The 17,700-nt window shown below is 38.6% G+C and overlaps 1 protein-coding gene across 1 annotated transcript in view; it reads right to left on the reverse strand.

Annotated features, from left to right (window-relative positions):
* Positions 1-1,144: 1,144 nt before the first annotated feature.
* Positions 1,145-17,700, reverse strand: part of LOC108683066 (pleckstrin homology domain-containing family G member 5) — a gene marked incomplete at its 5' end in the record, with an annotated part of 80,534 nt that continues 63,978 nt past the window's right edge. The window contains 8 exon segments of the mRNA XM_018172345.1: positions 1,145-6,508; positions 7,582-7,646; positions 8,001-8,196; positions 8,397-8,676; positions 10,571-10,655; positions 12,035-12,226; positions 14,390-14,538; positions 15,119-15,259. Coding sequence (XP_018027834.1) covers positions 6,347-6,508; positions 7,582-7,646; positions 8,001-8,196; positions 8,397-8,676; positions 10,571-10,655; positions 12,035-12,226; positions 14,390-14,538; positions 15,119-15,259 — 1,270 coding nt within the window.

Consider the following 17,700-nt stretch of genomic DNA (forward strand, 5'->3'; position numbering starts at 1 on the left):
ATCTCACGCCACAAGCCCCGGAGACGTCAGAGACGAGTCTCTTGCCTACTTTATTCCTTTAGGCTGGACTGTTACTTACTCTTAAATTTCCCCAATTATTTCTTTTCATACACCAGGTAGTGATATTCAAGGATTGAATTTTTAGTTAACGTTTTATCAAGCTTGAATTTGTTTGCCTGCAAGTTGGTTGTACGAAACTTGTCTTGGTTGACCGAGCCTGCCATGCAACGATCACGAGAGCTTAAATAATTTAAATCGTTTCCTTGTAGTCAACGTCTTCATTTGCTCCTAAAAATTGTATTATTAGTAGAAATTTACATAGTCTTTCTGTATGATATTCACGGCTCAAATATTCAGATATTATATTGCTGGAAAAATCGCAGTATTTTGGTACCTAACTAGAGTCCAATTTCTTATAGATTGCAGTTGAGGTTCACATAATCATTGACTTTAATTCTGACTGAAGTCAATAAGTCAATTTATTGCATATGAGAAATAACCATAATTTATTGACTTCAACTGAAGTCAATAAATTCCAACAAATCCGTTCAGTATTGTAGGAGTCATGCATGAGTGGTTCATGCGTTTGAGTCCGCAGGCGGGTCCGGAGAAATGTCGATTCAGTACATACGCGTTTAGGACTACTTACCTGACACATTGATAAATGCTCACACAGCTGCATAGTGAAACAAATATATACACCAACAATCAGCATATATTATAATTTTTAGTGCATTTTCTCATTTAAGAAAAAAAAGTCGCTATTGTGCTCGTCATGTCCGTCCGTGACTTGCGCTCTCTGAGATACTGCGCGCTCTGTCATTCACTACAGTGAGTACTGAGTTATATTTGCTGTACTTGTGCATACCTCAACTAATACCTCAACATACCTCAACTTACTAATAAATGAAGGCGATTTGAGCATAATAATATGCATATATTTGCAATAACACTAGTTATGCATAAAGGCGTTAACGTGAGACCCTGACGTGGGCATTTTTGACGTGAGACCCTGACGTGGGCATTTTTGACGTGAGACCCTGACGTGGGCATCCATTTTTCCCGCTGGTTCCAAATGGAATCGTTTGGCATAGATGGGTTAAGCTACATACCCGAGCTATAATAAGGAAAGTAAACACACAGAGAGTCTTACAAGTTTTTTATTACCTGTTTGCACTTACGCCTTTCTATACATTATGCTCACTGATTATAGAAGTTTATCAACATTACACTTTACAAATTATCCCTCGGCGGTTATGTGTTCTCATCCACATCGGGACAACGAGGAAGAACTATTTACAAACAAGAGGGAAGTGGTAGCCAAGAATATTGAGTCCAATACACGTAGTGGAATTTGCAGTGTCGAACAAAAGTGAATAAAGAATAGAATCTATCATGAAGAATATTTTCCAAAACGTTAGAGAGAAGAATATTTCCAGTAAAAAAATTGTTAAGAGTAAATACATTTTCTTTGTGCTGTTTCATCCCAACATTGGAATCATATTATATTCTGCCCGACATTGAGACTGCAGTTTGGTGTCGCTTGAGAAGGAATACGATTCTGACGAAGGAAATTTTTCTTTTAATAAACTTAAAGAGAAACGGGATTGGCATGACTCATTTGCAGCAATGCGTACTATAAATAAACATGAAGTGATATACATAACTTGTTGAAATGTTAAAAATGAAAAAATGAATGAAAACATGTGATAAAATAGACTTGGTTAATTAAAACGGAGGAATGAGTCGTATATTTTGTTCTAATGGTAGAAAATGTTTATAAAAATCTGAAAAAGGGAAATCTTTCATCGGAATCCATAGCATATGAGAAATGATTAACAGGAATATACAGCCATTCAAGACAATAGTCCAAGTACAATAACGAATGACGTACAAGACAAAATCATAAATTGGAAATGATTTAATGTTTAAGTAGCTAGGGACAAAGCGGACAAAGTTAGATCTAACACAGACATAAATCTGATCAACACGTCCAATAATTAGTAAAGTAACATTTAATATTCGTGTATGTTAGCTAAAGATGCATGGAATATTTAGGATAGACGTGAAGAGTAGCGACGTTAACGCTTTGTGTATTTCTGACGCCTGAAGCACTCAGATTCTCTTCCCTGCAGTGAACGAGAAGTTGGTAGCTCTTTTTGGACGCACTCTAATGTGAGAAGTGCGTCTACATGGGAAATAAGAAGTGCGTTCTACTCAATGTGGTTCATGGGAAATAAGACAAAAAAAAACAACGTTGAAGAGGTAACTAGAACAGCTGGGAGAGACAACGTTATGCCATAAGAAAGATACGAACAAGACACTAAGAAGAATTTGACTTGTCGGAAAAAAAATCCTGACCAAGTTGACCAAAAATCCTGACTAAATGCACGCAGAAAGTGTCACTATTAGGAAAGAAAATTCTTTTTGTTTTCAGTGTATAAGGATAGCTTTAATTCTGATGGAAAGCCCGTCCCACGCCGACAAAATTCATTCACCAATTAATCGTTAAGAAAATTTCAATAAGATGATGTCGAGAGTCAAATATTTAATTCCTGCATATTCGGCGAGCTCTACACGCAGGATCTGAAATAATTGACTAGCTATAATAGTTAATAAAGTATGTCAGTCCTCTAAATAAGCTCACTGTATCAGAGCGTTAGAAGGTAAAGAAATTTTATATATCATCTACCGCAATGATCTGTAAAAGTTATTTTCAGTAAAGGTTATTCACATGAAAAAAGTCAACAAAGCTAAATTGTTTGAGAAAGACATATTCTCGACTCTACCAGACATCTGAAGTTGAAATTATGATGATTAAACGTTGTTTCAATGAAATCGATTCGTCATCAACGCACTTTCAACGTCATTTGCCTGAAGAGTAGGTACCAAAAATTAGAACGTACAATTTCCTATACAGAGACGATGCCCAAGTCCGGCATGGGGTTTAAAACCTGCCTTAGATCGTCTACTACAAATTCTCAAGAGATCAAAGCAATCTTAATCTCTGCATATCTCAGAGAGTAACTTTAAGCACAATTTCTAGTTAAGGATGAACTTTACATACAAAAATAGACATGGTTTATGGTGTGGCACAATAGCTTATCAGGGCACTACAGCAAGTAATACAACGAGTGGCACCTAACAGAGTGACAAGACAGAGCAAGTTTTAGCCGACTTTCTTCTTCATCAAAACAAGATTTAATTCTAAGTCATGATATTTTTATTAAATATATCAGAAGTTGACATATAATGATTCAAAATGAATCATGAAGAGATTTTGTAATTAAAGGATGACTAATACAAGGATTAAGATAGTCAACGTAAAACTAACTCGCGCTTGTCGCTGTGAAAAGGGAGGCATTGCGATCATGGGAACAGATGTTGTTATCTAGCAGATGTTGTTATCTACTGATATGAAGTTCTTAACTTACAAGATTGCAGACTTGAGAGCATAGTCAAGGCATCGTCTGTCAGACGAATACAGTCAAGGTAGCGGGCACCAACAATTAATTAATAACCTTGAAAATTCAAGACAAATACAACAGATATGGAAAATAAACAAATTAAAACAACAATTAAAATTTCAGAGTCAAAAGTTACGAACGGGAAGTTGAGGGTTTGATTGGCCAGAGATTTTAAATGGAAAAATAAGTGTGACAGTCTACAGGTCACGACCGTCTGATACATGAATAATACGGTGTGCAAGAAAGAGCACTGAACAACCGTGTTTCAAAAAGGACCGTTAATATTTTCTTAAATTCATGGGATTCATAGGGTTTTTGTACACCAATGCTCTAATATCTAATCCGTCGGAATATAGCTTCACTCCAGAATTTTTAGACTCAGAAGTAACAATTGAGCAACGAAAGCAACGATATAACTGGGTTGTCAATTGAAAAAAGGATTACTATTGGTAATGAAAACTCTGTGAAGCAGGCTTAGATCACAAAATGGGTTAAAATACAAGGTGGAAAATATCTTGCGCCGAAATATATTTATCATCCGCGCGTGTTCCCAGGTAAGCAAATTAACTGTGGCCGAGATGGTGCCAATTAAAACATCTTCATTTCTAACGGTCATAGGCATAGAGATGACCTTAGATTTACTTACAAAAGTCCTATTATTAAGAGCCCGCGTAGAGGAAAGTTAAGGAGGGAGATCTACAGGGGGAAGTTATACAAGACTAATCTCGTATGGGTAACTAAATCCTGCTGATTGATGATTAAAATTTGATGCCGATTGTTGAGCATCAATTGAAAAACTAAAAATAAAACCCTCGATCTAGTATATTTTTAAATAGCAAGAGAATTCAGACTAACCTTATGAAGGGCATTGAAAAGCCGATCTAATTCGGCTTCAGTAGTCACAAAAAAGCGCCTCATACTGCGATGCTTTCTAAACGGCGCTCTCGTTGGATCAGGACATACAATAAATAAGTCGACAACAACAAACACAAGTTGATCTGGACGATACATGACACACGAAGTTACATTCAAAGGAAACGAATAAGTAAGAACAGTTGAAAAACCTGATTGAAAATTCGCAGGTAAATGTGCTTACAACCCGAATTACAATTACAAGTAAAGCATCCGCAATTCAAGGTTTTCACCTGGAAACCAATAACGATTATCACGAATTCTTCACGTCTATTCGCAGTTATAATCTTAGTAAAGTAGAAAAATCAACTTGTCGATTCACTGCAAAAATTTGCCCGATTCACGGTAAAATCTTGGCGAATAAAGGCTTTAAGAGACCAATATCCTGATACTCAATAATACATCAAACGATCGTAATCTCTAACTTCACGTCGTTGTCTTACAGTATCTGCTTCTTTACACAATAGTGCAAATTTTAATTTTTTTAAGGCATCGTGATTGTTTTTTTTAGAATCGGACCCATGTTCAATAGGACAAACTGAGCAATGTTAGAAAACTCACATTTTTGGACTGCGGCCTCGTAAATGCCATTACACATTCACTGACAAACACGTCACTAACTTACAAGCAGGACAACCAAGACAAACAATTCACATACAAGTTTCCTTCACTGAAATTTTCGTTATGCTAAGCAACACGAAAGAAAGAAAATTTTAGGCGAACCTCGACTTTTCAATAAATTTACACAAGGGAGAAAGTTTACGTGAGAATCCATGCACCAAATTTTCAAGCAACACAGTCATAAAAGTAAACAATGAATTGAAAAAAAGTAAAACTAAATTTTATGGTGAAAGATAAGCGTGTATTTTACTCACATTAACGAGAAGAAATAAACTTGCAAAATTGCTATGCGTAACAGACAATGAATAGAAACAGCTTACACTTTACTTGTTTACACTTCTCTTCAGCGCCACGTATTGAAGAATGATTTTATTGGCGCAAAATATTCTGCCGAATTATTAAAAAATTTAATGGTCAATAGAAATATGCCCTGATTTATAAATGCTATGCACTACAGAGAGTTAAGAATGACAAGTGAAAACAGTCAAGTATTCATCGTGATGGAATGACAAGCAATAATAGCAATCTCCTTCATTTACAATTATCTTCCAAAATACACGTGGGAAATATTTCCTTCATCTTCAAATAGTGATGAAAGTCGATATAATTATCACGACGTCCTAAAAGGAGTCACAATTCGCAAGCGGTACAATGGCTCTACTTCTTACCCAAAGCTTACAAGTCAGCAAGATATGGAAAGTTCCTTATAAAAATATAGATTGCCCATAACAAAGAGAGCGACTACGCTCATCGTAGATCCTACAGGTAGACTACATGACCTCGCAACGACATAGCATCTTTAGACACGCACCACGTGATGAAGCATGCACTCAGAGAAATGGATGGGACACATTGTTCAAATAATGACACACTTTCTTACCCTTAGCACGAGCATAGAGCAGACGTAACACTAATACGACCTTTTGCCGGGCCAAACTGGATCAGCTTTACCCACGCAAGAGCAAGAAGTGCATCGTAATTTGGACATGATCTCCTTCATTCCTCTGAGAGTTTGCTCATCCAAAATGCTGAGTTTCCAGTACCCAACAACTTTAAGATTCCAGTAAGATCAAAACATCAAGATCAGGCTCACTGCACGAGACAAGCATGTCTCATGAAGGGTCCAAGGAAATCTCAGAAAAATCAAAATCACAAAGGATTTCGCTTCAAGTTTTCAGGTGCGTCGCTAACGAGATGTTGTGAGACCGATCGCAATGCCGGGAAAATGTGTCAGAACCTTGACACGCAAAGTCCGTTGAAGATCACCACACAAAATAAAGGGAAGATGCTAGCCTCAAGATGGCCAAAAAGTTTTATGTGTGTAGGGGGAAGGGGAGGGGAAAGTTTCAAGTTGTTGGTGGGTGCTGCAGCTCTTGCTGCTCTTCTTGATCCGAGGTAATAACATTCCGTACAATATCATGGAACGCATCGTCATCTTCTGCAGTAGTTATAGCAGCCGCGGCAGCGGCCACACCGCTTCTGTCATCGTCATCAGGCACGTCGCTCTCCTGCATCACAATACAAGAAGTGGGACACTAAAATATAATGAGATATTATGAAATATATGAGGTACCTTGAAATATTGACACGTCAATCGCTCTCCTGCATCACAATACAAGAAGTTTGACACTAAAATATAATGAGATATTATGAAATATATGAGGTACCTTGAAATATTGACACGTCAATCAGTTTCCTGTTCCACAAGACATTGAACTGAAAAACTGAAAATCCTTTAAAAAAATAATCAAAAACTTTTTGATTGTTGACATCAGTCTCCTGCACCGCAAGACAAGCAATTAGCGAGGTACTATTGACACGTCCAATTTCTTGATCATTGATGAAGTCTAAGAATGAAACACTCAAATGAACTTATCTCAAATTGCAATACAAGGGAAAAATCCACTGGGATGAAGTGTAACCATTTATTCCATTCAAGAGGTTCGAAAATAGCCAACGAAAAAGTTTACTTCGCGTTAAATTTGAAAGAAGCGAGTATTGATCAATAGAAATATTGATCAGAAGAAAGGTAACTTGGCAACGAAACCCTGCACTGTGCCGGGGTCTTATTGAGTTCATTAATGAAAATGGTGAGCCATACAAGCCAAGCCTACAAAGTTCTGCACGAGAATTTGACGGGTGATGTATCATTGAGCGTATTACATGCAGACGTGTAGGAGTGTTAACACGTAGTAGAGCGTATTACATGCAGACGTGTAGGAGTGTTAACACGTAGTAGAGCGTATTACATGCAGGGGTGGAGGATTGTTAACATGTAGTAGAGCGTATTATATGCAGGGGTGGAGGATTGTTAACACGTAGTAGAGCGTATTACATGCAGGAGTGTTAACACGTAGTAGAGCGTATTACATGCAGGAGTGTAGGAGTGTTAACACGTAGTAGAGCGTATTACACGCAGGAGTGTAGAGTGTTAACACGTAGTAGAGCGTATTACACGCAGGAGTGTAGAGTGTTAACACGTAGTAGAGCGTATTACACGCAGGAGTGTAGGAGTGTTAGCACGTAGTAGAGCGTATTACACGCAGGAGTGTAGGAGTGTTAACACGCTAAGCTCACTCACCTCATGGAGGTCTCTGGATACGAGCTGCGCGAGGTCGTCCTGAGCGCTGCCTGTCCTCGCTCTCTCTGCATGAAACACACCAGTACAATAATTAATTTATTTACTATAAATTCATCATTATTTTATTACTAATCGATTAATTAAACTTGTTACTATAGAAAATAAATTATTATTTTTAATACTCAGATGCCGAGAACATTGTTCAAAAATAATCACCGGAATTGATTGACCTCAGTCTAAATTATATTTTCAGTCGAAAGAATTTCCATGGAAATTTATTACAATTATTACTGACATTTTGCGCGGAATACAACGATAACTTGAATTAAATGAAAGACTCGTCGAAATTGATATAAATAATTTAATATACATTAATCAACATTAATTGAGAAATGTACTCGAATTATTATGCAACTTACCCTCAAGAGATACGATCTCACTGTCATCCCTGACGTCTGGGGCTGGCGTGGATGAGGATTGTGACACCATGGAGTTGGGGCGGGAATTGGTGGGGGTTATGCTCTGGTTGTGGTGGAGTTGGTGGATGCGTTCTTTTGACGCTACCAACTCCTTACGCATGCGATCCCGCTCGTCGTCTCGCTCCGTCACCAGGTTCTGTAGAATTTTTTTTTTAGTGCATTGAGTTATTTAACAAAGTAAACAAACAATAAACATATAATTAGGAATACATGAAACAACTAATTAAAATAGACAAATATTTGAAAATAATTAGTGACAGATAAAACGAATAATAAGAATGAACATGGAAATGCTGAATTTATTTGCGAAAATTCATATTGGTGAAGATATCTGACCAGCAAGGCGTTGAGCTGAAGCGACAAGGAGCCAGTGATGCTCATGAGCTTGCTCATGGGTGCAGGATATAGCGGCAAGAGGCTCGAGCTGAGCTTATTGGCTGACTCAGCACCACCAGCTTTAGCTGCCACAATGTCGCTCTCTCTGATAGTGAGCGCCTCATTGAGCGCCTCCTGCAGGCAGTTTGCTTGGTAGATCGCAGCGAGCACCAGCTCACGGGGCTCCTTAGGTCCGCTGCCGGGCTCGCTGGCCATGTCACCCAGGGTCTCGAAGTGCTCTCTGTGGAGTAAAGTGTCTCGTTAGGTGTCTCGAAGTATTCTCTGTGAAGTAAAGTGCCTCATTAGGTGTCTCGAGGTGTTCTCTGTGGAGTAAATTAAAGTGTCTCGTTAGGTGTCTCGAAGTGCTCTCTGTGAAGTAAAGTGTCTTGTTAGGTGTCTCGAAGTGTTCTCTGTGAAGTAAAGTGTCTGGAAGTGTTCTCTGTGAAGTAAAGTGGCTCGAAGTGTTCTCGGTGAAGTAAAGTGTCTCGAAGTGATCTCTGTGAAGTAAAGTGTCTCGAAGTGTTCTCTGTGAAGTAAAGTGTCTCGAAGTGCTTTCTGTGAAGTAAAGTGTCTCGAAGTGTTCTTTGTAAAGTAAAGCGTCTCGAAGTGTTCTCTGTGAAGTAAAGTGTCTCGAAGTGTTCTCTGTGAAGGAAAGTATCTCGAAGTGTTCTCTGTGAAGTAAAGTGTCTCGAAGAGCTCTCTGTGGAGTGAAGTGTCTCGAAGTGCTCTCTGTGGAGTAAAGTGTCTCGTTAAGTGTCTCGAGATGTTCACTGTGGAGTAAAGTGCCTCGTTATGTGTCTCAAAGTGTTCTCTGTGAAGTAAAGTGTCTCGTTAGGTGTCTCGAAGTGCTCTCTGTGAAGTAAAGTGCCTCGTTAGGAGTCTCGAAGTGTTCTCTATGAAGTAAAGTGTCGTTAGGTGTCTCGAAGTGTTCTCTGTGGATTAAAGTGTCTCGTTAGGTGTCTCGAAGTGCTCTCTGTGAAGTAAAGTGTCTTGTTAGGTGTCTCGAAGTGTTCTCTGTGAAGTAAAGTGTCTGGAAGTGTTCTCTGTGAAGTAAAGTGGCTCGAAGTGTTCTCTGTGAAGTAAAGTGTCTCGAAGTGTTCTTTGTGAAGTAAGTGTTTCGCTAAGTGTCTCGAAGTGTTCTCTGTGAAGTAAAGTGTCTTGTTAAGTGTCTCGATGTGTTTTCTGTGGAGTAAAGTGTCTCGTTAAGCGTCTCAAAGTGTTCTCTGTGAAGTAAAGTGTCTCGAAGTGTTCTCTGTAAATTAAGGTACCTCCTTAAGTGTCTCGAAGAGCTCTCTGTACATTGAAGTGCCTCGTTAAGTGTCTATGTGTTCACTGTGAATAAGGTTTTATTGCATACGAAGTTTTCGCTTTGAATCAATAAGCCTTATTATGTGTCTCGACAGAAACAATATTCCTTGCAAACCGTTTCATCATGTTATTGGTAAGTACAGTTACGTGTCTCAAAGCTTTACTGCGTGAGCCACAAGCTTCTATAATGTGCTCAGTATGTTTTCCGTGAGGTAAAGGGCACAACTATACATGCCTTTAACTGCTGTTACCAAAGAAGTTCAAATGTCAGCGAAACTCGTCTTTCAATTAACACAACCCTGATACGTTCATAGTTCTGGAAATGAAAATGTTCGCTTCACTCTGATTTTAAGACGTGCTCCGATTGCATGACTAACCCATCTCCGACATAGTCATTATCATCGTCATGGGAACACCGGTATTAAGAATGGAGTCAACCAATTTATAGGTAATGATGATATAATAATTACATTATGTGTGACAGAAATTGAGATCGGGATACACTTTCGCGTAGGGCATCTTGTCTTACATCCCTTTATTATCCACTGAAGTTAATATATATTCATTTTTATCCATTTAAAGATATACATATTGATTAATCCCTTGATATAAATATAATAGTGAAGCATATCAACTCCAGATTATACCAACTAAGATAAAAATCTATCACAAGAAACATTATCGCACGAAGTTTGAAAGAAGTGCGCATGGATTTCAACCTCTCAATAGACAAACTATTGTCTCCTAAATCCTTAAATACAGTAATTTTGGGAGCGAATATAAGTATTTCGACTGAAAAAATCAATTACAAATATTATGACACTTACCTTGGGATACCGAGGATGTCAGCAATGATGTGTTGTTTCTCCTTGAGTGCTTGCTTGATTTTAAGGTCTTTACGCCGCAGATGCTCTGTTGCAAGAACAGTAACATTAAGACCATCGAAAGTGTATAACTAATACGTGACTATTGACGAGAATATAAACATTATTTTGAAGGCTGGGAAGTGAATATCTATCCTGAGAAATACTAGGAGAAACGAAAGTAAATCGCAGAAGCGAAGAACCATTCGCCCCAAAGTATGCGATACCAATGAAGTTATGTCAATATTCGCAGTTCAATTGATAGGCAATCATTTCATGCAGACTTTCAAATTCATGCGAATCGATAATTCATGAAATAATAAGAGATACAAGGGAAGGGCACATAGTACCTAGGTCTATAAATTTGACTTAAAAATATCAGCTGTTTCGAGCTAGAAGTGCTGAGGTCATAGGGTTCAATCGTGCAAACAAATTTAATCAAACGTGAGAAATAATCAATTAATTACCAATTAATCAATTTGATCAATCAATAATTAATCTAGTGGGAATCATCAAGCATAGATTTAAAGTGTGCCGAGCAATCTATTGAGCTGATGGTGAGCGACATGCAAGAATTGAAACGTTATCGTACGAACACTCAGAGAAATGTGAGAGTTTATTCAAGTAGCGACGCAATTTTAGCCATGTTCTGTGTCATCATCACTTGACTGACATAAGGGCATATCAGTGCCAAAGGTAAAGGGTGTGTCACTCTATGAAAAATATCACCCATTCATTCATGACCTTGAAAATTTTGAAATTTTCAAGATCATATTTTGAAAAATATGACCGCCCTGACGCAACTTTTCTCTAGTGTCATGCACGACGATGGTCGCCCAAACTTCACTATAATCACCGTATTAGACCTCACGGTGAAATTGCAATATGGGGGTTAATGTAAATCACGAAATTCTTGCCTTGTTCCGACAACAATTTTTGCTAAAGTCTCTTTGGTATTTATTTTGATCCTTATCCTGAGACTTGAACTGACCTATATAGGAGAGTTGATGAACTGTACTTTCATTAGAAATTCATAAGGATAGCCGGTCTAGCGGCATCACCGACGAGCTGTTAGCTACAGGGTTGTTATCGCCCTCATTTATTACTTATGAGGCTGCTGGCATAGGACTGTTATCACCTTTATTAATTACTCATTAGGCCGGCTATCACCGAAAAATTGTTATCTGTACGGCTGTTATCACCCTAATTAATAGCCTTACTAACCGGAAAGGCTGTCCATCACCAAAGAGCTGTTGGCTTTAGAGCTGTTATCACCCTCATTAATTACTCATGATGCTGTCATCACCCTCCTTTATCACTCATGAGGCTGTCATCACTCATGATGCTATTATCACCCTCATTAATTACTCATTAGTCAGGCCATTCCTCACGAGTCATATAGCAATAAGGCAGTTAGGAAGCTGTTACCTATTGGCGTAAGCACAGGTTGTGCGGACAGCACGACGCCCTGAGACACAGTCACTTCTGAAGGGGAGATGAGGGGAGTGTCCTCTACTATCTGGATGATCTGAACCTCCTGCAGTCTGCGTGTAGAGCCACGACCTGCTGCACACTCTGCACCAGCAGAGCTATTGCTCCCACTCACGTCATTGCCGTCTGCTGTGTGAGCTTTAGCTTAATGTGGCTACCCGCAAGCATTAACTTACACCGCAAACTCATTATAATACCAAAGAAATAGAGTTCTCGCCATTAAACCAGAGAATCGTGCATTAACTTCACCAACTTAACGCATAGCTTTTTTCGTACCATGGCAGCACGGTACTAAAAATGAAGTCCTTGACTATACAATAAAAGTAGACGCATCGCTTAAAAAAATCGGGATAAGTTTCAAGTTTTACAGGATAAAATTAATTTTTTTGCAGCATAGCAGCCATCTTTAAAAATAAAAAGTTGAATTACAGTTAGCTTGGCAAAACTGCAATATCTGATACAAAAATCTGTGTTGTTCCAGTACAATGCAGAATTTTTAGTAGCATTTACATTTTATTTCGATTTAATCCGTTAAGTTGGTGCGGTTAACGTGCAATGAGATGCACTTCAGGCAACGTCAGGGAGTTCGTGAAGAAGTGAATCAACAAATTAAATCTGAGTCAAGAGATTAAAGGAAATAGCAAAGCTGGAAATTAAGAGGTTGATCTTATTGCATGGCATTCTCAGATGCAGGAGTTGCAACATTGAAGGACTAGGTGCGTATCACAATATTTCAGGGTGAATAATATTTCTGGTGAAATGCATGACAAAATACAATTTATACGTTGCAAGTACACGAGGAATCATGCTGTGATGCCTTCTTAATGATTGATGCAAATAGGGTGGGAATAAAGTGTGTAGATATTATGTATGTTGTAACTTGCACGTATGTAACTTGCAAAGAACGATGTCTTCATCACGCAACTGAAAAACCTGACAACTATTGCGGAATCGCTCGTTTCATGACTCGGAAAATGATTGTGAACTACCTATAACAATTTTGGTACTACCTAGTAATATTCGGTCACTACCTACAACTATTTGGTCACTAATCACAAGTATTTGGTAACTACCTACAACAATATTAGCGATACCTGCAACTATTAATTGATCGCCAATCTGGATCAATATTTAACTGGAACACAAGTTCACAACACATTGACGTGAAAGTGATGGACGACAGTATCTCTGAGAATACCTGATGCTCAGAGCATTAATGATGCTCAGAGCACCAATGATGCTCAGAGCACCAATGATGCTCAGAGCACTAATGATGCTCACAACATCATTGATCCCCACATTCCATCACTATTCCCCTGCATCATCTACCATAGACCAGCTGTGGATGCTGGAGTTAATATCCTAAGAACAGAACAAGTTTTATATTTCATAAGAGAGGTAACTTATAATCAGTTTCGCAATACCTATTTTAGTAGAGAAGCAGACGACAGATACAACAAGAACCAAGAATATAAAACCAACAAATCACCAAGAAAGAATGAAAAGAAGAACAAGTTACCTACAGAAGTGACTAACATATCCGACTCCAGATAGTGATAATCATAATAAAAAATTAATCATAATTAATTAAAAAATTAACCAAAGAAATCGGAAGCGGTTTAGTCGAGATAATGACATCAGCTTCTAAAAATATAGGGAACTTCAATTATTGTGTTGTGAAGGACAGTAAATGCAATTTTTGAACCTGTAGTAAAGTGAAAATATAAATCGAAACGATGTCTCACTCTACAAGATGACTATAATCAATCATGATGATGAGAGATGTGTGGAATGATAGTAGGGGTGTTGTGGGGGCACATATGTGATATTTTAATTATTACCGTATATGGTGCTACGGTACTACCGAGCAAGACAATGATATAAGGTACTCGTTAACTAGCTAAGTCAGTGCATCTAATCTGGTTGGTGGCAAGCCTAATATTCTAAAATGAAAATACTTTAAATTGATCGAACGAGCAATATTTTAAAAGTTCAAATAATGACGGCCAACAAGTACTATAGAATTAAATCTACTTTTAAATCCATAGTTATCAAGTAAAAATAACAATTCAGTGCAATTCTCAAGTCATTGCATAATTCAGGCCGATGGTACAAAACGAACTATCAGCGCCGATAAAGTACTTTCGATGCCAAGAAAAAACAACTAAAATATAATCAATACGATAATTAATAATCAAAAATAAGGGAGGTGTGCCCAGAGGGGGAAAAGATAACGGGGGTGAGGAGGGGGGAAGATAACAAGGAGGGAGGGGGTAAGATAACAAGCCTCACCGGTCTTCTTAGCAAAGGAGTCATTAGGTGAGTCGTTGGAGTTGTTATTGTTGTTATTATTGTTGTTGTTGTTGGCTGAGGTGCCGGGGGTGGCGGGGCACTCGCCAGAGTCTGGCGCCTCCGAGTCGTCCAGGCTGTCCTCGACGCCACTGAAAAAAATATATTTTAGTTACAAATCTTTGTCTAAATATTTATTGATCGTCGTCTAATGTTACTTTTAATATAAGTAATACCAACGGACATATTACCACGCCACTGAAAAAAATATATTTTAGTTACAAATCTTTGTCTAGAGGTTTGTTGATCATCGTCTAACGTTACTCTTGGTATAAGTTTTAGTAAGGAAACATTATCACGCCATCGAAAAAATTTGTGTTTAAGTCAATAGCTACAATATTTTGCTAATACAGTGTTACAAATACTATTGTAATTGTAAACAGAATATAAATATATAATAAAGTGTTATTGAGAGAGACTGGTTCTCTAAAAATCCTGGCTGATAATTACGACCCGGAAGGGTCGTAAAAAAGAAAAAGAAAAAAAAAAACCGGTCGTAAGAAAAATTAAAGGGTCGTAATATCCAAATAGTGACACACTTTTTGGTCAAAGCCCGAGCATGGATCGGGCGTAGTTCTAATACGCCAATTCGCTGGTTAAGGATGACCCACACAAGTACATCACTATTAGGACAAAATATCCAGTAAATTCTCTGAGTGTGTAAGTACTCACTCTCTGTCGTGAAGAGGTTGTGAGTCGAGCTCCTGTTCCTGTTGTTGTGAGGAGGAGGGAGGCTGCGAGCGTCTGTTGCTGCGGCCACCGTCTCTGTTGTCGATGATACTGGCCTGTGTCTCTTGGAAGTGACGGAACCATCTGCACAAAATATAAGAGTTCGTGATAAAGAGTGATCCGAAATATCTGCACAAAATAGAGTGCACGACGAAGAGTGACCATGAATATCTGCAAAAAATAGAGTATACTTCCCTTCCTAACACTCAGAGAAATGACGAAGACATACTTAAAATAGCGCTACATTGAGTATGTCATCCTGACACAGTTTGGGTCGGCGAAAGGTCGTGCTAGGTCCACTCTCTGCTCGGGCCATAGATAGCACCACTATCCAAGTGCGTCACTATTTAGGCCATAAGTCCCATTCATTTCCCTGCATGACCAGATCATAAATAACATAATGAACTGGCAGTTTATACTCTTCCTGAACTGTCAGCTAGGGAATAAGTTCACAGTTTGTCCTGTCAAAGGGGCTCAAGTCTGCTGTCTTCTCGTACTGTGGTGTGTCACTATTTGATTTGAACAATACGAGCCAATCATTTCCCTGAGTGACCAGATCATTAATAATATAATGAACAGGCAGTTTCGACTGCTCTCGAACTGTCAGTTAGGGAATTTGTGGAGCCGTGAGGGCGGATATCGTCACTGCCTGCGATCGATCCGCAGCCTCAGGCCATCTCCTGCAACACCTGAGCCGTCCGCCCCTCTCGCAACTAAAAAGAACACCTCAATTCAACGGCATATTCCTATTAACTCTCTGAATACAGCCCATATATTTGCCCTATTAACAGCCTATTAACATATGAATACAGCCCTATTTCATATTCAAATGCAGCAGTTTCATACCTATTTCATATTAAATGCAGCAGTTTCATACCTATTTCATATTAAATGCAGCAGTTTCATACCTATTTCATATTAAAGTAAGGAGTTTTATCCATATTTACTATTTTAATGCAGCGATTTCATCCCTATTTACTTTTTAAACTCAGCTTCCTCATTCCTATTAAAGTTCCAACAATGCATTAAAAACTAATTTTTTTCGTTTTACAACAACAATGCTAATATCGAACGTAAAACAAAATTAAATTTTGTCTAACAATGAAATCCGGTAATTAACATTTTAACTACAGAGCCTTAGTCCTATAAAGACGATCGTACGGATTCAAGTGATCCGCTATAGTAAAATAAACAGATTTCCACAACGTGGAATTCGGCTTTTAAAAACCATAACAGTTATGAAGCTTTGGATACACGTGAGTTAACGGAAAAAATCTATCCAACATAAATAGCTTCATGAAGTTTATAAAGAAACGGCGGTGACATGGCAGCAACAGCAGCTTATGAATACAGGTAGGGACAATTGCATTCAAATTTTCATTTCAGCACGAAAATTGATTTGAACTTCCTCAACATGTAGATTGACAGTCGCTTACGCCATCAGCATGAACTGATTTTCCGGTATAAAAGACTATGAAATCGCTTTTGGATGGCTGCATTTAATTTTTTGGAGAGCAGGATGCTACACTTCAAACAAAACGGCGCTTGCTTCAATTTATTCAAGAAAATTTGCAATGGAATCGATGTGAAATTGAATAGAATTTCGCGCCTGGAGCCCGCAATTAATCGAGGCTTCTGTCAGCCAATCGCAGACAGCTTTTTAAGCGAACCCACCAATCACATGCAGACGAGAAATCGGCCGCTATACGCGTACTTAGGTCGCTACGCGTACTTAATTAGGCCGCTACGTGTACTTAATTAGTCGATCACTACGTGTACTTAGGTCGCAACGTGTACCTAGGTCGCTACATGTATTTAGGTCGCTACGTGTACTTAGGTCGCAACGTGTACCTAGGTCGCAACGTGTACCTAGGTCGCTACATGTACTTAGGTCGCTACATGTACTTAGGTCGCTACGTGTACTTAAATCGCTACGTGTACTTAGGTCGCTATGTGTACTTGACCGAGTTTCTATAGTGCGACCCCAGGACGCAATTTTGAGTCCTCGTAAGCGACAGGTATGTGTTAGAGGAGTTAACGTTACTGAAAAGATTACCGGATGTCCAAAGGCCATGAGTATCGGTAAGCCTTTGCAGCAGCGGTAGCCTGGGCATGACGTCACGGAACCTTAAAGCTGACTTCAGTTATCCGGCTAGCAGCAGCAAAACGTTTGTAAGGTCGGCCAACACCAATAAAATATTGATGCTTATGCTTCTTACCATGCTTACAATTGTATAGGAGTTTCTAGCGCGCGGTTTCTGAGTGCGAGGCTACTACCTCTGCAATAAACTTCATCTGAACTTCTTCACACCAACACGTTGCGACAACAAATTAAGTATGGAGTTAAGTTTGGAGTTTCTATTCATTCCAATTTCTGAGAATTATCTACATGCAAAGCGAATAAACAAACAAATAATATAAATGACGCATTATACCTTCCGCAAAAACTTTGATGGATTTTAGGAAACGAAATTATTATCCTGTGTTTGAGGTCAATTTCTTTTATTCTTCCATTGTTATAAAAA

Source organism: Hyalella azteca, unplaced genomic scaffold, assembly GCF_000764305.2.
Source record: "Hyalella azteca isolate HAZT.00-mixed unplaced genomic scaffold, Hazt_2.0.2 contig12081, whole genome shotgun sequence".
Taxonomy (NCBI): Eukaryota; Metazoa; Arthropoda; class Malacostraca; order Amphipoda; family Hyalellidae; genus Hyalella; species Hyalella azteca.